Source organism: Oncorhynchus kisutch, linkage group LG3 (genome assembly GCF_002021735.2).
Source record: "Oncorhynchus kisutch isolate 150728-3 linkage group LG3, Okis_V2, whole genome shotgun sequence".
NCBI lineage: Eukaryota > Metazoa > Chordata > Actinopteri > Salmoniformes > Salmonidae > Oncorhynchus > Oncorhynchus kisutch.
The window spans coordinates 36,836,609-36,861,121 of NC_034176.2; the positions used below are offsets into that span (position 1 = coordinate 36,836,609).

Here is a 24,513-nt window from a genome sequence, read left to right on the forward strand (position 1 = left end):
AGATTGATGTAATTCGTGTTCACAGCTTCAATGTTTTTACAATATTACAATTCCAGGCTGCCATAGGACAAAAATAAAACTAACACCATTGGGGTGTGCACCATATTTTCATTGAATTCCAAGGTGAAGTTTTCTCACAAAAAGTTATATCAAATCAAATAAATTGCTGTAGAATTTTGTGGAGTGCAGGCGGTGTCGGATCGTGCAGAAGATATTTACGGAGGTCAGGGTGTTGGAGTGTGGGCAGGCTTAGCGATGGGCAGGTCCAGGCGCGCTCAACGATGAAAAACAACGGGGATATATACCAACGGCCACGGTAGAGGCAGACATAGCGGAATCACCAAGCACTGTAAACATTAGCGTTGCATTTTAATTCCTGCAGATAGTGTTACTTGGGTTTTAATTCCTACGACAGAGGGTGTGACGCGCACCCACAAAGGACAAGGCGCGGAAAATGCACTGAGGTAAGCGCTCAACATAACTTAAGATACCTGAATGTTTTTTTCTTTGATGTAAATTCGTTTTGAGTAATTTAACCTATCAACATATTCGTGATAATGCATTTGCCGATACACACCTTTCATTTGGTGACATTGCTCCGCAATTAAATGTAAGCCTATACTATAATGTGTGCTGCATGCCTGCCATAACACTGATGGGAGAATGACCAGTGATGTAGAAAATAAAACCATCTCCAACCTGAAATTAATAACATTTATAATTCCCTATAATATAATTTCAAAAGCCTAGCTGATCCACCTTTTTCTCCCAGCTGTGCTGCCTACTATGGCCTACATTTTTATTGGTCTGCTAATCATCACCAGCAATCTGTTCTGCCGCAGCAGACATGGATGCCTATGATTTATGGACATTCTTCGTCATAATAGTATAGCCTATCTATTCTTTTCGATGTTAGAAATTCGTTTCTTTTGGCTTTAAACGTATTACACGGTGGTTCTGTTATATTCGAGTTGACATAGCCCATGCATGGCAGATGCTCTTATTTTCCAACGTCAAACCGCATAAAGGGAATTGGATTATGTCACGAGGAGGGACCGTCTTGCATGGGTGCGCCCTTTATTTGTAATTTTAGGGGATTGGTCATTTTGCTTTTTATTATGCAAATTGGGGCCTGTGTAGTCAGGCTATAATGGATTCTTGAGGACAAAAAGTGGCGTCTCCGCTCACCTCTTGGTAACACCACAACATAGCTCGGCATATTGCGGGTGGCCATCAGTTTAGATCCTCCTGCCAGGCAGGGCTGAAACATCAGTCGCACAGTGGGAGCTGATGTTGCAGCGCTGCTCGTCTGGTTGCTAGGCAGCCGTGCAGGGGCCATGGGGTATCATATGAGGGATGCTGCTATGGAGGAACTGAACAAAATGGGGAGGCTAGGCCTATTTTTTAAGGAGTCACTTAAATCCACTTTCACCTCCCCAAAACATTGCTCTCGTCAGATGATAATTTATTTTGAACAGACCTAGTGGTTAGAGTGTTGGGCCAGTAACCGAAAGGTTCCTGGATCAAATCCCCACGCTGACAAGATAAACATCTGTCATTCTGCCCCTGAGCAAGGCAGTTAACCCACTGTTCCCCGGGCGCCGAAGACTTGGATGTTGATTACGGCAGCCCCGGTACCTCTCTGATTCAAAGGGGTTGGGTTAAATGCGGAAGACACGTTTCAGTTGAAGGCATTCAGATGTACAACTGACTAGGTATCCCCCTTTCCCTTTCCTATGCTTTAGTAATCATAATCAAATGGCTTCTTTCATGTACAGTGCATTCAGAAAGTATTCAGACCCCTTCCCCTTTCCCACATTTTGTTATGTTACAGCCTTATTCTAAAATGGATTACATAAATATTTTACCACATCAATCGACACACAATACCCCATAAGGCCAGAGCAAAAACTGTTTTTTTAGAAATCTTTGCAAATTTATTACAAATTAAAAGCAGAAATACCTTAAGTATTCAGACCCTTTGCTATTAAACTCCAAATTGAGCTCAGGTGCATCCTGTTTCCGTTGATCTTCCTTGTTATTTTTCTACAACTTGATTGGACCTGTGGTAAATTCATTAATTGGACATGATTTGGAAAGGCACACACCTGTCTATATCATGTCACACAGTTGATAGTGCATGTCCAAGCAAAAACCAAGCAATGAGGTCCAAAGAATGGTCCGTGGAGCTCCGAGACAGGATTGACAGCACTTTTTTTTTTGTACCTTTATTTAACCAGGCAAGTCAGTTAAGAACAAATTCTTATTTTCAATGACAGCCTAGGAACAGTGGGTTAACTGCCTGTTCACTGGCAGAACGACAGATTTGTACCTTGTCAGCTCGGGGGTTTGAACTTGCAACCTTCCAATTACTAGTCCAATGCTCTAACCACTAGGCTACCCTGACGACCACTTTGGGGTACCAGCGGATGTAAGGAGGGCTAAATAAATACATTTGATTTGATTTGATATTTCTCTCTCACAGTGGAGGGGTAGACTTTAATCTGTGGAGTAATGGGTGGGTGTATGTAGATAAGACAAGCACCCAGCATTTGTTCATGGCACAAGCCCTTTATACTCTGAGAGAAATCTGGTCTCTGGTGAACCAGCCACATCATGGAGACTGTTGAGGATTAGTTTCTAGGAACTCTCATAGTCTCAATGTATAATATGCCGGTGTATCTATCCTTAGTGGGACGCCACAGGTTACATTACTAAATGGAGTCTATTTCACTGCATCATCATTCATTGGTAGGTGAAACCGAAGTCCGTGTGCCTCTAACAATATAGCTCCACTGCCCCTAGTGGACTAGTGGTCCTCTGCTCACAAACACACGTGACCGCCTTCCTTGACAAACCACGAACCGATTGAACGACAGAAACATGTCTAATTCGACAGCTCCATTGGCGACATTTCGAGCTAGCTGTGGAGTGAGCTCATGGCATGTTCTAAACTCCATGGCATTAGCCTACATAGTTTCATGCAGCTACTCGCAATGGAATCGGTTCAATTGTAGCCTAAGTGTACAGATAAACTACACACAAGCTCATGTGGAATATCTTTTATGTTCCAGATACGAATACTTATCATAAACATTATCGGTATGAAGTAAGTCAGAAAATCAATAATGTATGGAGACCTAATGGCTGAAGAGGAAGGGAGATAAGATGCAGGAGAGAGGAGACAGTGGAGACATTGCTGTCTGGAGAGATGCACTGTCCCCATTTACCGAATCCAGGAAAGTGCTTAAGGTAGACAGACCCTTCCTGGTCCTGTCCTTGGTTCAACTCCAGCTGTCTTTGTATCTTTTTAGACTACGTTTTATCTAGGCTCCATGTTCTGTTGAAAACATGTCATGAAAATGCATTCTCAAGTTCCCAGTTGTTCTGCTGAACTTTAAAGCTGCCTGTTTGTCTATTTTTCATTGATTTTCTATTGTTGAGTGTGCATTTTGATATTTCTTTCCAGTTAACATCCTTCATCCTCCTCAATGTGTTGTTCCAACCTAGGGAGTGCATGACAGCCATTGGTTCAGAAGAATGCCCACTCATCATTGATTGTGTATAGTTCACAAGTTTGAGCATAATTGTCGATAACTATAAATGAAAACCATAATTACATCCTTTCAGAAGCCTTGCTCTAATCTCAGGGCATGTTTCGCGTGTTTAGATGCTGATGGTTTGACAGATTTTCTGAAACGAGTTTCCAGCATCCTGTCCAGTTTAGAAATCTACCCAGCTGATATAGCAGAACATGTAACTAAAAATAAAAGAGAGACGCACACTCTAGGAGCTCAGATGCTAAATTTAATTACCAACGTTTCGACAGCCAAGCTGTCTTCATCAGGGTATAATCACAAACACTGCGGGATGACTCGTTTATGTAGTGTCAAAAGACACAGGTGTCTGTAATCATGGCCAAGAGTGGCCTAATATCATTGGTTAATTATCAAATATTAAAATGGCATACAAAGAACAGCATACAAACAATCGTTCCTAATTTCATAATTAATAAACATTATTTCAAAAACCCACTGACAATCAGGTGTTTCTATTACAAACGGTTTCGTTATATTTCAGTCTTCAGTGATATAGAAAGTGTAATATTGGGATGCAAACTCAAAATCATATACATTTAAACTCTTATATTTTTTTAAAGCCCATAACCATGTGTGTGAGGTCTGTACTTTTCTTTCAAAGTGTATTTGTTTAATACTACTAAGAAACATTCTGTATGACCCTGATTTAGCCCACTGCAGTAAAAAGTTAAATAATCTGACTAAATAATGAGGACCGGAGCACAGAAGAGACGACTAATATTATACAAGGGTTCATTTAAAACATTAACATCCCTACCAATAATGCTCAAGAGGAACTTTGATTAAAGCAATCCAACGCAATTTGGCCTGTTCATTTATGAAAGATGATCTCATTATTATGCATATAATTATGCTTGAATATCCAGGAAGATATCAACGCTGAGTTTTCTGTTATTTTTAGAACTTGAGATGAAAAAGGGGTTTATATCTAAAATGCCAATGACAAAGACACTGTATCTTCACCCAGATATATTTGTTTAAGTTAGCTAGGTAGTGACAACTGGCTGAGATGAAAGTGGGTTAGCATGGATAAACAAGACTGAATCAATGCTGACTTTTTCCAAAGTAGTTCCATAATTAGTTTGTATCCACTAACTGCACTTTCTCTCATTAACCTAATGAAAGCCTGGCCAGATAAATCAATCTGGGACTACTCTCCTATTCACCCCCTCTTTCCTCTAACTGGTTCTCCAGCTCAGGAGATGCAGGAGTCAGGAGAAAGGCCTGGCTGCCATATCAATCCAGTGAAAGAGGCCGGTGCATTTACACAGATCAATAAATATTTGCACACATGCACATCCACATGCCCAGCGCCTAATTTGGACTGGCAGAGGCTCATCATATAACTAGCAGTCAGAGCTCCCCTGTCAGATCTCCCCTCTCCTTCTCTTTCCTCCGGATTTTCCTGGAGCTCAGGTGACGAGGCTGGGGAGCAGCAGGAGGAGGAAGTAGTGGTGGAGGAGCAGTATATTTGTCCTGAGGACCCGGTTGGCTCTGGTCAAATGTGGAATACTATATAGGGAATAGGGTGCCATTTGGGATGCAGTCACACTCACAACCACAGCATGAACTGGAACCTGCCAGGGCAGAGGCAACAGAAATTAGTATGTTTATATCAATCAATCAAATGTATTTATAAAGCCCTACTCAGCTGATGTCACAAAGTGCTGTCCAGAAACCCAGCCAAAAACCCCAAACAGCAAGCAATGCAGGTGTAGAAGCACGGTGGCTAGAAAAAACTCCCTAGAAAGGCCGGAACCTAGGAAGAAACCTAGAGAGGAACCAGGCTGCGAGGGGTAGCCAGTCCTCTTCTGGCTGTGCCAGGTGGAGATTATAACAGAACATGGCCAAGATGTTCAAATGTTCATAGATGACCAGCAGGGTCCAATAATAATAATCACAGTGGTTGTAGAGGGTGCAACAGGTAGGTCTTGAAAACAGTAGGTCTGGGACAGGAAGCACGTTCGGTGAACAGGTAAGGGTTCCATAGTCGCAGGCAGAACAGTTGAAACTGGAGCAGCAGCACGACCAGGTGGACTGGGGAGAGCAAGGAGTCATCAGGCCATGTGGTCCTGAGGCATGGTCCTTGTGCTCATGGCCTCAGAGAGAGAGAGAGAGAGAGAGAGAGAGAGAGAGAGAGAGAGAGAGAGAGAGAGAGAGAGAGAGAGAGAGAGAGAGAGAGAGAGAGAGAGAGAGAGAGAGAGAGAGAGAGAGAGAGAGAGAGAGAGAGAGAGAGAGAGAGAGAGAGAGAGAGAGAGAGAGAGAGAGAGAGAGAGAGAGAGAGAGAGAGAGAGAGAGAGAGAGAGAGAGAGAGAGAGAGAGAGAGAGAGAGAGAGAGAGAGAGAGAGAGAGAGAGAGAATGAATGTGAGATAATGAAAATGTGAGAATGAAAATGTGAGAATGAAAATGAGAGAGAGAGAGAGAGGGAGAATGAAAGTGAGAGAGAGAATGAAAGTGAGAGAGAGCGAGAGAGTGAGAGAATGAAAGTGTGAGAATGGAAGTGAGAGAGAGAGAGAGAGAGAGAGAGGGAGAGGGATAATGAAAGTGAGAGAGAGAGAGAGAAAAGAGAGAGAGAAATAGAGAGAGCATAGTAAAATTCACACAGGACACCGGATAAGACAGGATAAATACTCCAGATATAACAGACTGACCCTAGCCCCCCGACACATAAACTATTGCAGCATGAATACTGGCGGCTGAGACAGGAGGGGTCGGGAGACACTGTGGCCCTGTCCGACAATACCCACGGACAAGGCCAAACAGGCAGGATATAACCCCACCCACTTTGCCAAAGCACAGCCCCCACACCACTAGAGGGATATCTTCAACCACCAACTTACCACCCTGAGACAAGGCCGAGTATAGCCCACGAAGATCTCCCCCAAGGCACAAACACAAGGGGGATGCCAACCCGGACAGGAAGATCATGTTGGTGACTCAACCCACTCAAGTGACATACCCCTCCTAGGGACGGCATGGAAGATCACCAGTAAGCCAGTGACTCAGCCCCTGTAATAGGGTTTGAGGCAGAGAATCCCAGTGGAGAGAGGGGAACCGGCCAGGCAGAGGCAGCAATGGCGGTTCGTTGCTCCAGTGCCTTTCTGTTCACCTTCACACTTCTGGGCCATACTACACTCAATCATAGGACCCACTGAAGAGATGAGTCTTCAATAAAGACTTAAAGGTTGAGACCGAGTCTGTGTCTCTCACATGGATGGGCAGACCATTCCATAAAAATGGAGCTCTATAGGAGAAAGCCCTGCCTCCAGCTGTTTGCTTAGAAATTCCAGGGACAGTAAGGAGGCCTGCGTCTTGTGACCATAGCGTATGTGTAGGTATGTACGGCAGGACCAAATTGGAAAGATAGGTTGGAGCAAGCCCATGTAATGCTTTGTAGGTTAGCAGTAAAACCTGGAAATCAGCCCTTGCCTTAACAGGAAGCCAGTGTAGAGAGGCTAGCACTGGAGTAATATGATCACATTTTTTGGGTTCTAGTCAAGATTCTAGCAGCCGTATTTAGCACTAACTTAAGTTTATTTCCTGCTTTATCCAAGGTAGCCGGAAAATAGAGCATTGCAGTAGTCTAACCTAGAAGTGACAAAAGCATGGATACATTTTTCTGCATCATTTTTGGGCAGAAAGTTTCTGATTTTTGCAATGTTATGTAGATGGAAAAAGGCTATCCTTGAAACAGTATTGATATGTTCGTCAAAAGAGAGATCAGGGTCCAGAGTAACGCAGAGGTCCTTCACAGTTTTATTTGAGACGACTGTAAAACCATCAAGATTAATTGTCAGCGTCAACAGAAGATCTCTTTGTTTCTTGGGACCTAGAACTAGCATCTCTGTTTTGTCCAAGTTTAAAAGTAGAACATTTGTCGCCATCCACTTCCTTATGTCTGGAACACAGGCTTTCAGGGAGGGCAATTTTGGGGCTTCACCATGTTTCATCGAAATGTACAGCTGTGTGTCATCCGCATAGCAGTGAAAGTTAACATTATGTTTCCGAATGACATCACCTAGAGGTAAAATATATAGTGAAAACAATAGTGGTCCTAAAACGGAGCCTTGAGGAACACTGAAATTTACAGTTGATTTGTCAGAGAACAAATCATCTACAGACAAACTCATATCTTTCCGACAGATAAGATCTAAACCAGGCCAGAACTTGTCCGTGTAGACCAATTTGGGGTTCCAATCTTTCCAAATGAATGTGGTGATCGATGGTATCAAAAGCAGCACTAAGGTCTAGGAGCACGAGGACAGATGCAGAGCCTCGGTCTGATGCCATTAAAAGGTAATTTACCACCTTCACAAGTGCAGTCTCAGTGCTATGATGGGGTCTAAAACCAGACTGAAGCATTTCGTATACATTGTTTGTCTTTAGGAAGGCAGCTTTTTCAAAAAATTTTGAGAGGAATGGGAGATTTGATATAGGCCGATAGTTTTTTATATTGTCTCGGTCCACGTTTGGCTTTTTCAAAAGAGGCTTTATTACTGCCACTTTTTGTGAGTTTGGTACACATCCGATGGATAGAGAGCTGTTCAACATAGGAGGGCCAAGCAAAGGAAGCAGCCCTTTCAGTAGTTTAGTTGGAATAGGGTCCGTATGCAGCTTGATGGTTTAGAGGCCATGATTATTTTCATCAATGTGTCAAGAGATATAGTATTAAAAACATTTGAGTGTCTCCCTTGATCCTAGGTCCTGGCAGTGTTGTGCAGACTCAAGACAACAGAGCTTTGGAGGAATAGGCAGATTTAAAGAGGAGTCTGTAATTTGCTTTCTAATGATCATGATCTTTTCGTCAAATAAGTTCATGAATTTATCACTGCTGAAGTGAAAGAGGGAATGGATGGAAAGCTTAGGCAAATAAATAAGTAACCTGTATTAAAACTGATGAAAAATCAACCTGAATGTGGTGTTACGGTACACATAATTAAGATTTTTCTGTGATAATGCACAATGCTTTCTGTGTACCAAGGTTAATTAAAGTTTGTACCACCACAGAAGAAATTCCTTCAAATGACAGGTTGTGGGCAGCAGTTCATCCATACTATTAGGCCTGGTGGTGGGAGTGACTTGGTATTTGGGAGTAGATTTAATGCATTAGGGAGGAGGAATTAAGAGTGCATTTAGATCAGTGGCGGTCGGTGCAGTTTAAGATGAGGGAGGGCGATTATTTTTTTATGAGCATGGCCTTATTTCTATTACAGCATGGATGGCTGTCATTCATATTCCATTCACCCAGTTCAATGTAACATTGATAGGTTTAGCCTACTACATGATGCTTCAATTTTCTATATACCCATCATGAGGTTGCTACAACCTAGCCTATGAATGAAAGTTTACAACATAGGTGCACACGTCGAGAGAAACATTTGAGGTGAAAGACAGTGACACAAGGACAGACAGTGACACATTCAATAATGCATTTCACACTCTTGCCTGCATCTAGTTGATCTAGGGTGTAATCATTAGTCCTAAAGTTGCAAACAAGACTTTCTCGTGCAGGTATGTTTATCCCCGTTTCGCTCCGTTTGCTTCCATTTCAGAAACGTTTTTCAACAGAATACAACCTTGATCACACGTAAACACAGTTCACTCTCATAGCAGCCACATTGTATTCCTTCTTGCATCTACATGCTCTCTTCCTCTCACCTTTTCCCTTTGCTTGTGGATTTCAATGCACAACACATCAGATGTCTGTGACCAGGCAAAAAAAGACTTTCTATCCCAAACCATATCATAACCGCTAACCGTTAAAAACAGCCTACATTTTTGTCACCATATTAGCTAAATTAACGTCATAGTCAACAAAGCTAATAGAACAAACACGTTAGTAAACCCGCTACAATCATCCAGTACAGTTTACAGTCAGTAAGCAGTTTAGCAGTTACACTGGCGAGCCCCCGATGGCAATAAATTAGTAAAACCAAAAGCTTACCTTGACTTGGAAGAGTTCAAGTGTTGGATAGCCATAGCTTGCTAGCTAACATAGAATCCCTCGCTGTTTGAGCTGGGTGTGAGTAGGCTAAACTAGCTAGCTGCATTAATTACCGAAGTGAGTAAAGTGGAAGAAATACAAGGAAATCTATCTCTCTCTCTCTCTCTCTCTCTCTCTCTCTCTCTCTCTCTCTCTTGCTTCTACACTTTTGAATACAATTATTTGTTTAAAACTGTTCAACTATTGTCTTTCTCTCTCTTTGAGTCAACTACTTACCACATTTTATGCTCTGCAGTGCTAGCTAGCTGTAGCTTATGCTTTCAGTACTAGATTAATTCTTGGATCCTTTGATTGGGTGGACAACATGCCAGTTCATGCTGCAGGAGCTCTGATAGGTTGGAGGATGTCCTCCAGAAGTTGTCATAGTTAGTGTGTAAGTCTATAGAAGGGGGTGAGAACCATGAGTCTTCTAGGTCAATGTACCCAGAGGAAGACGGATATGGATTCCGTAGACGGAAGCTAGCTGTCCTCCAGCTACACCATGGTGCTTCCCAAAAGAGGATTGTTGAGGCTACTGTAGACCTTCATTGTAAAACAGTGTGTTTTAATTAGTTATCTGGTGACGTGAATGTATTTAGTATAGTTTTAGCTAAAAGGGAAACTTTTTAAATGTTTCACTATTTTATTTTTATAAAATTCACTGAGGAGGATGGTGATTCCGTTCCTCCTCTGAGGAGCCGCCACTGATTTAGATAGTAGTAGAATGTTTACAGATTATGGGTCAAAACAGTTTGGGAGCTTGGGAAAACCAACACAAAGTGCATATCCTGAAATTCACCATTGACTATTCAAAGGGATAGTTCAACCAAAATATACATTTTCATAATTCAGAGAAATGCACATAGATTTGTATGTTTGGTTAAATATGCATTTAGCATCTGAGTTCATCACCATGCTTGCCTATTCTTGAGATGTTTACAATACCAGGCATGTTATTTTCACGTTATTTTCACGTGAAATATATTTTTTCCTCATCAATCATAATTCCTCACAATAACAAAGCAAAAACAGGTTCTTAGAAAGTTTTGATCATTTATTTGAAAAAACTACTGAAATATCACATTTACATAAGTATTCAGACCCTTTACTCAGTACTTTGTTGAAGCACCTTTGGTGCAGCATTGAGTCTTCTTGGGTATGACGCTACAAGCTTGGCACACCTGTATTCTTCTCTGCAGTTCTTCTCAAGCCCTGTCAGGTTGGATGGGGTGCGTCACTGCACAACTATTTTCACGTCTCTCCAGAGATATTAGATTGGGTTGAGTCTGGGCTATGGCTGGGCCACTTAAGGACGTTCAGAGACTTGTCCCGAAGTCACTCCTGCGTTGTCTTGGCTGTGTGCTTAGGGTCATTGTTCTGTTGGAAGATGAACCTTTGCCCCAGTCTGAGGTCCTGAGCACTCTGGCGCAGATTTTCATCAAGGATCTCTCTGTACTTTGCTCTGTTAATCTTTCCCTCGATCCTGACTGGTCTCGCAATCCCTGCTGCTGAAAAACATCCCCACATCATAGTGCTGCCACCACCATGCTTCACCGTAGGGATGGTGCCAGGTTTCCTCCAGACATGACGCTTGGCATTCAGGCCAAATAGTTCAATCTTGGTTTCATTAGACCAGAGAATCTTGTTTCTCATGGTCTGAGAGTCTTTAGGGGACATTTGGCAAACTCCAAGTGGGCTGTCAGGTGCCTTTTACTGAGGAGTGGCTTCTGCCTGGCCACTCTACCATAAAGGCCTGATTGGTGGAGTGCAGCAGGGATGGTTATCCTTCTGGAAGGTTCTCCCATCTCCACAGAGGAACTCTAGAGCTATGTCAATGACCATCGGTTCTAGGTCTACTCTCTGACCAAGGCCCTTCTCCCCGATTGCTCAATTTGGTCGGGCAGCCAGCTCCTTGAAGAGTCTTAGTGGTTCCAAACTTCTTCCATTAAGAATAATGGAAGCCACTGTGTTCTTGGGGATCTTCAATGCTGCAGAATTTTTTTGGGTACCCTTCCCCACATCTGTGCCTCGACACAATCCTATCTCGGAGCTCTACGGACAATTCCTTCGACAACATGGCTTGATTTTTGCTCTGATGTGCACTCTCAACTGCTCTCAACTGGGAGACCTTATATAGACAGGTGTGTGCCTTTCCAAATCATGTCCAATCAATTGAATTTACCACAGGTGTAGTCCAAGTTGTAGAAACATCTCAAGGATAATAAATGGAAACAGGATGAACCTGAAATCAGTTTCGAGTCTCATAGCAAATGGTCTGAATACTTATGTAAATAAGGTATTTCTGTGTTTTATTTGTAAGAAATTTCTAAATACCTCATAAATTATTTTATTTAAGCAATTTTAGAAAAAGGCTGTAATGTAACAAAATGTGGAAAAAGTGGTCTGAATGCTTTCTGAAGGCACTGTGCATGTGGCTAATCAGAGTGGTTTCAGATAGCACAGGAGAGAGGGCGTGTTTGTGGTCTTATCTGCTGTTAGCAGAAATGTGTATGTTCACTGGGGGAGGGTTGGTTGGCTCTTTTTGAAAACCTTTACGGTAAGTCTTTACTGGTTCTCCCATTACTGGCCCTCTATGATTGAGTTGACTTCCTGCTGGCGGGCGTTGTAATGTTGCTGTCTGAGCTCTTACTGCTAATGCTGCATTTCTCCACTTCCTATTGGTTCCGCTAGCCAACATCCCACAGAGGCTTTACTCTGTGGAATATCTCATCCCTGGTTTTGGGGTGGGAGGTAAACTCCTGTGTCTATGTTGAAAGTTGAGGCTTGGTACCTACAGTAGATTACAATAAAAACAACAAAAAATACAGTCTGCACTGTATTTATTGTTGCATAAATTAAGAGTGTGTGCATCACTAGCATGACTTAAAATTATATTTTCTAAATGTATATCTATCTATTTGAAACATAAATTAATTTATCTTCTTTTCCTCTTCCCAGCTCTCCCCACCCCACGTCCTGTGACACCCCCTTGTAAGCAGTAGAAGATGAGCACCACGCCCACCCCTAAGGGCACGCCTGTGCAGCAGAGCTCCAGCGATGGGGGCCCTAGTGATGGGGTCCTCGAGGCTCTTGTGTCTCCACAGCACTCTACACCTGGCTCCTCCGGGCCCCAACACAAGAAACGCGTCTCCAGCCTCCTGCAGAGCCCGGTGAGTAGAACAGTGTGTGTGTGTGTGTGTGTGTGTGTGTGTGTGTGTGTGTGTGTGTGTGTGTGTGTGTGTGTGTGTGTGTGTTCATGTGTGTGCGTCCAGTCTGTTTGGGTCTGTGTGAGCGCACACACGTGTCTGTTTGTGCATATGCACATTACTTTTCAAGGAGCGGTTTTAAAAAGTCCCACTTCAGTTTTGCATTATGGACATCCCTTACTCACTCTACCCTGACCTCCCCCTCATCCCATCATTCCACCCTTTCATGTACACCCTGTGTCCAATCTCTCTGCCCTCCACTCTCCCTTCCCCCTCATTAGATCTCCAAAGATATGTTTATCTCCACAGCTCAGATTTAATCTGCTCTGAATCACCACTTGACAGCTGCATACGGGAGCCTTTGCGATAGTATGTGTGTGTGTGTGTGTGTGTGTGTGTGTGTGTGTGTGTGTGTGTGTGTGTGTGTGTGTGTGTGTGTGTGTGTGTGTGTGTGTGTGTGTGTGTGTGTGTGTGTGTGTGCATGTGCCGTGCCTGTGTGCACGTGTGTGTGTGGGAGGGACACAAAAAGGAGGCCTGGAGTTGTGAAGATAGGCAGTAACAGCGGACAGTGCTAATGAATGGCGAGAGAGAAATGCATTAGATGATGCGGTTTAAAAGCCTTTTATTGTGAACATTTGATGTGTCTGTCTGCTCTAGGAACTATGCTGCTCTATGCAGTATTTGTGAGTGTGTTTGGATGAGTGTTTCAGCCCTCAGGCTAATTGTGTGTGCATTTTAGCAGCATGCAGACTAATAGTTGTGTGTGTGTGTCTGTGTGTGTGTGTGTGTGTGTGTAGTCGTTCCGTGAGGAGCTGGATGTTCTGATCCAGGAACAGATGAAGAAGGGAGGCAGCAGCTCCAACCTCTGGGCTCTGAGGCAGCTAGCTGATTACATGGCCTCTCATGGCTCACCTGCTGCCCTGTCCGCCTCCCCCTCCAGTACAGGTACTGTACAGGTACACGCGCGCATACATGCGTACGCACATAGACACATTCACACACAAACATACTCATAGACATACTCCTGTTAAAATAGACTTGAGCCAAATAGGGCAATTTTGCAATCGATTTCTAACATCAAGACACAGACAAATAACTCCCTGAATCGCCTCACCAACAGATAAAAAAAAACACACACAAGATAATGTTCGGTGATCTGCTATTGACTTCTCTCTCTGTGTAGGCATGATGATGGTGACGCCCATCAACGACCTGCATGGCTTGGAGCCCAGCGGCATGGTGAAGGGAGAGAGGCTGATGCGTTGTAAACTGGCCAGTGTCCACCGCCTTCTGGACCTTTACGGCTGGGCCCAGCTCAGCCACACCTGCCTCACCGTGAGTAGACTTGCCTGGCTGACACTCTCTTTCTGTGTTTCTTTCTCTCTTTCATTCTTTTGCTTCGTTCTTTTAGAGCCCTATTTTGACAATGCAAAAAGCACTACTGTTCTAAGAGATGGTTTTAGTACCATCATTACCATTACAATGTCCATGACTATGGCTGTTGTGGTTACCGTATTACCGCCACACCGGCGGTCACCAGTCATGAAGGCAGTCAAATTCCACATGACCGTTTAGTGCCGGTAATTAGGCTTCTCAAAGATCTGATGCTGCTGACGGTCATTAGTAGCCTACCAAACTTGCTAACTGCCTGGTACTCAGCACTCTATTGTCCCTCTATATAGTCTGATGGGTGACAATATTAGCCTATCACTTGTAGTATATATTATCAGTTGTGAATGATGCCCAGCATAAGAAACAATGCCCTTTTTTTGCGACTTTTTCTAATCATAGTCACACACCTCATGTAGCCTATTCCACAGGCCTATATGTTTTAAAAAGGTTTGTATCACAACTAAAGTGGCCAAATAACTTCTTAAAATTAAGGACATTAATCCACTTTACAAGGTATGTAGAGCCTAACTGGTATACATAAGCAGCGCGTGAGTTTCATGTTTGGGGAAGATCATTTTCACCATAAAAATGCACCTTTTATAATAAAAGCATTATGTGCATAGTTGCATTTGCGATTACTTTTGATAATGGTGTTTTCCTGCTAATGGAACATTTTCGCTTATAGCCTACTACCATGAGGTCATTGCTGCCCTTATAATGTGAAGAAATAGCCTAATAGTTTATCAATATTTTAAGATGTATTTATTTATTTCTTGCACAGAATAGATTAGGTCGACTTTTGTACTATGGGGGATGGTAGATTGACATAGGCTAGTGCTTTTGCAGTTCGTTAGGCCTACTCATCTTGTTGGCTGACAAAAAGTAAATGTGGACAGTTCTTCCAATATCTTCAATATGCACCTCGGAATTGGATAATGATGTGTGCAGTTGCATCCCTAATGTGTCTGTCTTCACTTGTAGCCTGTGCGAAAGACCCGATCATGTGATGGAGCATGCAGTACTCAGGGAGAAGGGCACAATAGCCACTAGCCGCAAAAGGCATGGATTTCTTTTAGGGGGCATTACGGCCACACAAAGATGATGCCGCCGTGAAATTCTAGGCATTATCAAGTGCTTGTCAAATTGTGAATGAGAGACTGATGCACTGTGTACAGCCTGCACACAACACAAAGCAGAGCTCATGCCTTTTCAAGCAACTTTTTTCATTTCATCATTAGAGTTGTATCATGCAGCCTTACAATGTATTAAAAATTTAAAACATAGCCCAATGTTTGTAGAACAACTAACATTACATTTATAACTCTAAATTAAGCAGATAGGAGTACGTATTTCTTTGTTAACCGCTCAACACAGAATGCACACTCCCTCAAATCGTTTGGAGAAAATATCCTTTGTTTTATTCAGCTTTGTTCAATTGTATTCTTCATACTATAAAATAATGGTATGGAATTCTAAGCAAATCTTGTCTGCTAAATGAACTAGTGTAGCCCACAGCCATATGGTATAGCCAGATCAGGACCTAACATAAGGACAACTCAGACTATGCTATTCTGTTCTTCTCAAATAGATTACATTTTCTTCATATCATGCTTCTTTAGATCTGTCCAAAAATAAATAATGGATTTATTGTGAAGGCAGTATGTGGTGTAGGCTATATTAAATTGATTTATTAGACTTTCTAAAATGTAGTTCCAAAGCTCTGCATCACCAGACCTATGCGTGGAAGCCAGGAGATGCTAAATGTGTTTATGTTAATGAACTGTCAATTACCGTGAGACCGACCAGTTATTTGCTTGACAATCACCGGCTGACCGCCACAGCCCTATCAATGAGAGTAAAATTGTATGCAGGTTTTGAAAGTTTGGAGCAGATACTTGACTATGCCGTTGTGTAACTCATTTTAAAAGGACAACATCTCAGTTTTTACCTTTACTTTCTCTCACTCTATCTTTGTTTTAACCTTTGGCCTTATTCTCGCTCTGTTTGCATTCTATCTATCCATCCCTTCCTTTTCTCTATCCCTGTTCGTAAAGTTTGGTATCTGACAGAGCTGTGTATGTGTGTGTGTGTGTGTTGTCTCCTGTCAGCTGCGTGTCAGTAAGGAACAGGAGCACTTCCTGGTTCTGCCCAATGGCCTGGCCTATGGTGAGGTCACTGCCTCTAGCCTGGTGAGTTCACTACTAATTCTGCTCCACAGTCATAAAGCGGACCTCTCTACTTGCTGTGGGTTATTATGTAAATAGCCTGATCCACATTTGAGTTTAGCTGCTAACGTAAACGGTACTTTTATACTGGCCGATACACGTAAGCACTAACTATTCAGTCATCTCACTGATGCTTAGTTTAACTTGCCCCTGTTATCACAGAACTCCTTCAACAAGGGCTTAATAACAGTTGAACATTGTAATAACCAATACGCATTGCAATAAGCATTACACAAATATAAATGAATGTGACACTGAGCTCTAATGCTAGTGTTGCTCTGCTTTGTTGTCCTCCCAGGCGAAGGTGAATATCCTTGGGGAGGTGGTGGAGAGGGGCAGCACCACCCTGGGGGTAGACCTGGATTCCTTCAGCCTCCACTCAGCCATCTATTCTACCCGGCCAGACGTACGCTGTCTGGTGCACCTCCACACCCCCGCCACTGCCGCCGTGAGTCACACATACACTGGGGCCCTGCCTAGGGGACAGGGCCCACTCAGAACTATCATTAACATATATTCACAAAGTCTCAAATGTTTTTTCTAAAATAATAGAGTTTTAGGACTAGGTATAACTAGAGATTATACTTTTTAGTATAAGATATAGACATTATTCACATTTAATGATGACCAGTGTTGAAAAAGCATGTCAAATCCTTCATTCCAGAATGTGACTTATAGTTATCTGTGTGTGCAGGTGTCCGCCATGAAGTGTGGCCTGCTGCCACTGTCCCACGAGGCTCTGCTGGTGGGTGAGGTGGCGTCCTATGACTACAATGGGCTGATGGAGAACGAGGAGGACCGGGTGGAGCTTCAGAAGAGTCTCGGGCCCACCTGCAAGGTGAAAACATTATGGCAGTGCAAGGATTAACGGAACAGGCTTGTGATTGTCCTGATACTGCTAATTTGCTGCTTGAGAAAAAAATGGCACCATAAATTGTGAAAACCTTAGTTGCTTTTACTCAATATATTTGTTAAACAATAACAATTGCAATGACAGGGCCGAAGAAAGAGGAGGAAATGAGAGATAATGAACAAAAATAAGAGTGTACTCTGAGGCAAAAGAGGATTTTACTACGTTTTTTCTCTTGCTGAAGTCTATCTTTATTCCCAGGTGCTGTTGCTTCGAAACCATGGCATCGTGGCCCTGGGGGAGTCAGTGGAGGAGGCTTTCTACACCATCTACCACATACAGGCTGCCTGTCAGATCCAGGTACAGAGACACACGTACTGACATCGCTTCTGCTGCTCCCTCCTGCCAAAGGCTTGAGGCACAACTCTGACAACCACACTGAGAGAGAGAAGGAGGACTCCCAGAATCATAGCTCAGTGACTGTGTGTGTGTGAGAGAGAAAGACAGAGGGAGAGGGTGAGGGAGAGGGAGAGAACTGCCAGACTCATAGCTCAATGTCTGTGTGTGTACGAGAGAGAGTAACAGCACACACATACACAGCTTTGACAGTTTCACTCCTAAATGCTTGTCCTTGCCTTAGTACCCTTGTACTGTAACTGTATGCTTGCCAAACACAAAGCATAACACACTGCTGCAATCCTGTGTTGTGCTGACAGGTGTCAGCATTGTGCAGTGCTGGAGGAGAGCAGAACCTGATCATGCTGGACCGCTCCACCCACAAACCCAACGCTGCAGGCACCGTGGGCTGGGCCGGATCCACCTTCGGCCCCCTGACCAAGAGTCGACTCGGGGAGCACGAGTTTGAGGCTCTCATGAGGACTCTGGACAACCTGGTGAGATCAAAAGACAGAAGCACATTTACATTTACATGCTAGAAGTATTTTCAATTTAGTGGAACGATTCAATGTAGAGTACTGCTTTACAATGCTACAAGCATTGTCAATTTTGTGGAATGGGGAAAGTCATTAGGGCAGGTAAAATGCTGTTTATGACATGCACTGCACTGGATCTTATCAAACAGGTCATGTGTGTCCCCCTGCACGAATCCAGTAACATCCACCACACACAATACTGGATAAACAGTACATAGAATGTGCAGAGACTAAGAGGGCTCCAGACACAGGTCTTACCTACTTTAACCCTCCAGGATGTGGATCACATGGATCACTTTTACCCCTGGACATTGGACATTTACAATACATCAATCAGACAAAAACCTTCCTATAAACCTCCCTCTCCCCACCCTCCAGGGTTACCGTACCGGCTACGCCTACCGCTTCCCCGTGCTGCTGGAGCGCTCTCGGACACGGAGGGAGGTGGAGGTCCCTGCCACAGTCCACTCCTTCCAGTTTGAGGAGGAGGGAGTGCACCCGTTACCCCGCCAGCACCCCTACGCCCAGCGGCAGCAACTGGAGAAGACCCGCTGGCTCAACACCCCCAACTCCTACCTGAGGGTGAACCAAGACCAAGCCAGCCCCGGACACCAGCGCACCACAGTAAGTATCTGAGGGCCAGCCTCGGACACCAGTGCACCATAGTAAGTATCTCAGGGCCAGCCCCGGACACCAGTGCACCACAGTAAGTATCTGAGGGCCAGCCTCGGACACCAGCACACCACAGTAAGTATCTGAGGGCAAGCCTCGGACACCAGCACACCACAGTAAGTATCTGAGGGCAATGTTCCCTCAACATTGTTGCTTTTATTTTAAATATCTATTATATTAGAATTTCCACTAATGCAATTGAATTGAACAGCCATTCAAGGCTATGTGTGTGGCTAATTAATGGATGCAGATGCAACCTTTATGTGTGTGCGTGAAAAGGTGTTTAAAACAGGGTGTTTGCTATAGTACCTCAGGGAGAGAGATTGTTATAGAGTACTCCAGCAATGGAGTCCTTTCAGACAGAACAATACTAGCCAGGCAGAGACCTTCTTACATCAGGCAGGGGGAGGAGACTAGCTCTCACTCTCCCTGTCTCTCTCTCTCCTGTACCTCCCAACCTCTCTTTCCCCTGTCCTCTGCATTGCAGAGGAAAGCCCAGTACTGGTGTTGATTACTGCAGTTCTATCTGCCCTCTGGTGGTGGAAAAGAAAGTCACTGCAGGGGTGTTTCTCTGTCTGAGAACACGTGATAATAATAACACTGCACTCAGAATGACAACAACACTGTATAACACCCTGGTTTAAAATAATGGTTATTGCTGCGTCTTGATTCCAGTTAAACATGCATTCAGAGAGAAATGACCATGGTGCAAATATTCTTCACTGGATTCCATAGAATATTAGGAGGATGTCATTCGAGAAAGGCACATTGCCCAGCCCAATGCCTTTCTCTCTCTCTCGCTCACACACTGTCATATATAAGATCAACTTTGTCCCCAGAAAGTGTCATTGAAAGCACAAACATGTTGATTGGGCAAAAGCATTTGAAGCAATGTTTATGGGATGGGTCATGCAGCCGAACTCCTGACCCTCAACACTCATCTCTCTTTCTTCAGTGGCTAAAGACAGAGGAGATGCAACAAGGAGCCATCAAGATTGAGAACTCAAATCAGTTTGTTCCTCTTTTTACCAACCCTCAAGAGGTGCTGGAAACACGAAATAAAGTACGTCTGCCTTAACTGCTCCCAGTGAGCGATGACGTCACAGTATGGATGTATTACAGGGATCAGATGGTTGGATGTTGGGTTTTCAGCCTTTCGGGTTCTTGTTGTGTATCTCCAGATCCGGCAGCAGAACCGTCAGGACATGAAGACAGCAGGACCCCAGTCCCAAGTACTAGCCGGTGTCATAACGGACGGTAGTCCACTGGTAAGGCTCAAGTACTAGGTCTACAGTGATGTGCCTACTAGTGCTGGAGTATGTATGAATTCTTGCTTTTTACATTTTCATTTGATGTACGGTATTTCTGTCTTAGGTGTTAAACTGAGGCCCTATGGTCTTGTCGCAAGAGATGGGTTGTTTACCCTGTTGTCTTGGTTAAATACGATTCCTAACCCAGCTGCAGAAGCTACTTTGGCCACCTAACCATCCCCACTAATCATCCGTTCTCCCCTGTTTCTCATTGTAAAGTCCATTCATTCATTCATTTAAACCCTCATCCTCCACCCTGCTAATCTTCCCCAGGTCCAGAAAAAACTGCATGTTGCTGTAAAAAAGGGTGTGTTCTCAGTCAACAAAAGCATCAAAGTAAAGGTAAACAAATAAATAAGATAGTGTGAGAGAGAGAGGGAATCATGAACCATGAAGACGATTAAACCTAGGCGCTCTTCTTAGAGCAAACGCAAAGAAGACTTGGAAGATATTGCAATGTTCAACTTTCCTGGGAACGAATCATTTGAGTGTGAAATTGAACTGAGATGGGAAGCCTCTTGGGTCGACAGTGATTATCAAAACCAAAACAATTGTAATATCCTTTCCTTCTCCTTTTCATCCTAGTCTCCAGACCCGGCAGAACTTGCGACACTTGAGGCGGAGACCCCCAACCCGTTTAACCAGCTGACAGACAAGGAGCTGGAGGAGTACCGCAAGGAGGTGCAGAGGAAGGCAGGAGGTCAAACAGATGGTAAGTGCACTGCTCCCAAAAGCTATCCGTCACACTGAATCCAGAGCTTGGACTATTAGCTTCTATCTGCATTTTTGTCAAAATGTTGTTACTGACATAGCTTTGTTCTGTTCAATGTTCGCTACCTACAGTGTGTATAGTTCTCTAAATATCCCAATTAATGTTGTTAAGTTCAAAATAATTTTAAAAAAAAATTAATTGCTTGACACCATTCAAACCAATGAGGGTTCGGGAACTTTAAAGCCAATTATCTCCGAATAATATTTTTGCAGATAGAACCTTATAGTCCCAAGCTCTCGAAATGTTGCCTTACACTATCCCTCACTCTAAATGTGTCTTACTACTGGCTCGCTATTGCCTTATGACTCAAACGTATTATTCCGCTATGTTCGCTACATACTTCAGTCTGAGACTGCTGTCGTTGAAGTCGTTTGTGGTGACGTCACAATGAGGGGTGTTGTACAAAATCATCAGCGATTGGTTCATCTCTAACCAATCAGAGTATTTACCCATGTGTGTTATGGCTCTGGCTCTGGCCCAACCCATCGTTTTCTGACAACAATCAGAACGGTTAGAATGTGTTTGCCTTCTATAAATCTTTGGGGAGGTACTCAGATCCAGGCTCATTGCGGAGAAGAGACTAACGTCCGTGGGCGTGGTGTAGAATTGGACCAGGAGCAAGGAGTTTAGGTAGCCAGGCAAGGCTCGCTATACTCACAGCAATGAAACCTCAGACTGTACAGTTAATGTGCCTTTCTTTCACCAATTCCTAATTCACTTCTCACTCTGCCTCACAACTCTTGCACGCGGCTTACTAGAATTAGCTCTATGCGCTGTTCTTCTGTGTCTGTCTGTCGTTCTGTGCGTCAGTAGGGGAGGAGGTGGAGAACGAGAAGGAGTCTCTCCCAGCTACCCCCCCCACCAGCAACCCTACCCCCTGCAATCCCCCACCCTCAGGTGAGACTCGGCCTGCAGTGCTGAACACACACAGCTGTCTCTGCTTGCCTTGCATACAGGGGAGAAGAGCCGCTCAAATTCCTACATGACAATATGTGGGACCCTGTACTGTTGTCTCCACAACCCCTGTTGCGCTCACCATCATTGAATATTTCCCTAAATATTTAAATCCTAACTTGAGATATGTAACATGCATTGATGTTCGCATTAAACATGCATTGATATCAATGTATGGAGTTACGTGCATGGATCTCAATTAGGAGAATATTGTACAATAAGCTCAGTGGCTGAGTGATGTGTGTGTGTGTGTGTGTGGTGATGTTTGTTGTAAATGTGTCACATTTCAGCGCCGTCTTGTGACGCCCATCTGTCTTCACAACTACTGTATGTACCTCTCTCCTTCTGTCTCTGTGTTCGTCTTTGTCTATGCTCCTCTATACTGACTCATAGGGCACCCCTCTGGTACTGAGATCTTGTCTCAATAGTAAGTAAGTACTGAGAAACAAACTGTAAGACATGGTTGCACTCTCATTAACCAAGCATGTTTTGTTGGGCACAACTGCAATGACATGACATGTCTGCAGTGAAGGGTAGAGTGGGGTAAGTTGAGCCAAAAGGGTAAGTTGAGCCACCCTTTTTTCTCGGAAACCATACCCCAAAAATAATTTGACCAAATATTTAGAAAGAGGTCATCATTTCATGGAGTCTGTGAAGGAAGAAACAACATGGAAAAAGTGGTAAGCAAGTCTAATTCATTTATTGTGTCAGAAGTTCCATGATGCTTGCATCTAAACCAAAGTAGATCCTTTTAAGATTGTTGTACATCAGTTGGGGTCTCTACAAGCTTCAATATGAGGTCTTAAACATGTGCGAGCAAAGTGCATCCTTGTAGATGTGTGGGCTAATATATTCAAAATGTTTCCCTTGGGTTTAGTTGAGCCAGTGGGCATGGGGTAAGTTAATAGCAAGTCGAGCAAATGTAAGTGTTTTCTACCCAGGCGTAATGCAAGGCATTATCGCTGGGGTATGAGGTAACAACAGGGCCTGGCCTATTTAAAAGTGTTTTTAAACAGCACAAAGCGTTTATTAGGTGTTAAGCCTGTGTTAAAATATGCTTAAAATGATTTAAAGACAAACAGGGATTGTGTTGAATTGGGGGAAATAAAGACGGTAATATTTAAATCAGGGCAGAAGGTGGCTTAACGTACCCTGTCCTGCAGCTCAACTTACCCCATACCCGTATCACTTTTTTGGGGGGGGGCAAGCTGTGTTTTTACATGAATTCTGCTTATTTCCAGGGATACACAACATCCTGAAATATATGTAGGAAGGATGTTTTTTTGCATGCTCTACAGACGGCTATATCGATGGTGGGGGTTGTATATTTTCTGTGTACTTCCCGCATACTATGGACTTACTCCACTCTCCCCTACTGTTCCATGCAGCTAACACAAAAACAATCTATTTACTCTGATAGTTTTTTTCCTTTGCTTTGTTTTACTCCAATAATAAATGAGCAAGATGAGACAAAGAAAGACTCCACAGCAGTTCAGAACGGGAAAGGAGAGGAGGAGAAGCAGACCACGGAGGAGCTGGAGAAAGGGATGAAGGCTTTGTCTACCAATGACACTTCTACACCCCCCTCCACCACCCCTGCTGCCCCACCCGCTAAACCGCCCAGCAACACCCCTGAGGGATCCCCCTCCAAGTCCCCCTCGAAGAAGAAAAAGAAGTTCAAGGCCCCCTCGTTCCTAAAGAAGAGCAAGAAGAAAGAGCAGAAAGAGAAAGCTGAAACTTGAGGGGACATGTAAAATGATTCTGACACGCACCCTCCACTTCTAGCCATATACGCGGAGGCAAACACACTAACACGCACTCAAGTCTCCTGTATGTATAGCTCAGTCACTCATCACGTCTAGAAGTAATTCTAATTCTTCTTTTGGGGGGGGGGGGCAATATTGTTTCTGTACAACTCTCAAATGATCTTGAAACAATCCACAATCATTCTAAATGAAATAGAATCAACAACACCACCTGAATTATGCACTCCCTATTTATTATAAGAAGTAACACACTTGACATGTGTGTATATAAACCAATGTTGCATTGAAGTATCCTCATAGGCACCCCCCTGGCCTGGTCATGTTTATTCGTTTTTAATAGTCAGACGAAGGTGACAGGTATGTACATACGAGCACAGGTGCAGTACATGTAGAATTATGCAGGTATAATAACGTGCTCTTTTTTTTTTTTTTTGCAGAAGTCTTGTTCCAATTAAACTAACTATTCAAGTCATAGACAGCAGGGACAAATAAGAAAATAAATGCACAAAAAAAATAAAGTCCCCAACATTAAGCTGACAGCTATAAATGCCACTAATACCAAGCAAGGATATGATCTAAGTATTGTGGAAGAAACGTGTTGCTTGATGTTGCAAACTGAAGCCGAACTAAAAGGTACTAAACATTCCACTCTTCCCCAAAAATTTTCTTTGAAATATGTGTACAAAATACCTCTACAACTGTAATTATTTTTATGATCAGTAGCTGTTATCAAAATGCTGATGTGTGATATTTGTTGTTTTTGAATGTATTATTTCGTATTAGAATGTAAAGTGAAAAGTTGCAAGGTTAAAATGTACCAGTCATTAAAGATCAAAGTTGATTTCAATCCA

The 24,513-nt window shown here is 43.3% G+C and overlaps 1 protein-coding gene across 13 annotated transcripts; it reads left to right on the forward strand.

Annotated features, from left to right (window-relative positions):
- LOC109882010 (beta-adducin-like) lies at positions 1 to 24,513 on the forward strand. 13 transcript variants are annotated; one of them, XM_020474149.2, is made up of 17 exons: positions 73 to 464; positions 12,542 to 12,753; positions 13,587 to 13,734; positions 13,973 to 14,124; positions 16,290 to 16,370; positions 16,705 to 16,854; positions 17,101 to 17,244; positions 17,518 to 17,616; positions 17,973 to 18,149; positions 18,567 to 18,812; positions 19,816 to 19,923; positions 20,042 to 20,128; positions 20,444 to 20,512; positions 20,756 to 20,882; positions 21,753 to 21,839; positions 22,290 to 22,327; positions 23,361 to 23,459. In XM_020474149.2, exons 2-16 carry the CDS (start codon positions 12,589 to 12,591, stop codon positions 22,322 to 22,324), a joined length of 1,875 nt encoding a protein of 624 aa, XP_020329738.1. In that variant the 5' UTR covers positions 73 to 464; positions 12,542 to 12,588; the 3' UTR covers positions 22,325 to 22,327; positions 23,361 to 23,459. The 13 variants fall into 13 exon arrangements, with proteins under 13 accessions (XP_020329724.1, XP_020329716.1, XP_020329738.1 ...); XM_031805341.1 differs by having other exon boundaries at positions 22,290 to 22,323; positions 23,361 to 23,452; XM_020474142.2 differs by having other exon boundaries at positions 22,290 to 24,513.

Excerpts from the sequence above, each read along its gene's own strand:
- LOC109882010 (XM_020474111.2), top strand. The coding sequence starts at position 12,589 with ATGAGCACCACGCCCACCCCTAAGGGCACGCCTGTGCAGCAGAGCTCC. Across the intron at positions 12,754-13,586 it reads CCAGCCTCCTGCAGAGCCCG|TCGTTCCGTGAGGAGCTGGA; the intron begins GTGAGTAGAACA and ends GTGTGTGTGTAG. Across the intron at positions 17,245-17,517 it reads GTCTCGGGCCCACCTGCAAG|GTGCTGTTGCTTCGAAACCA; the intron begins GTGAAAACATTA and ends CTTTATTCCCAG.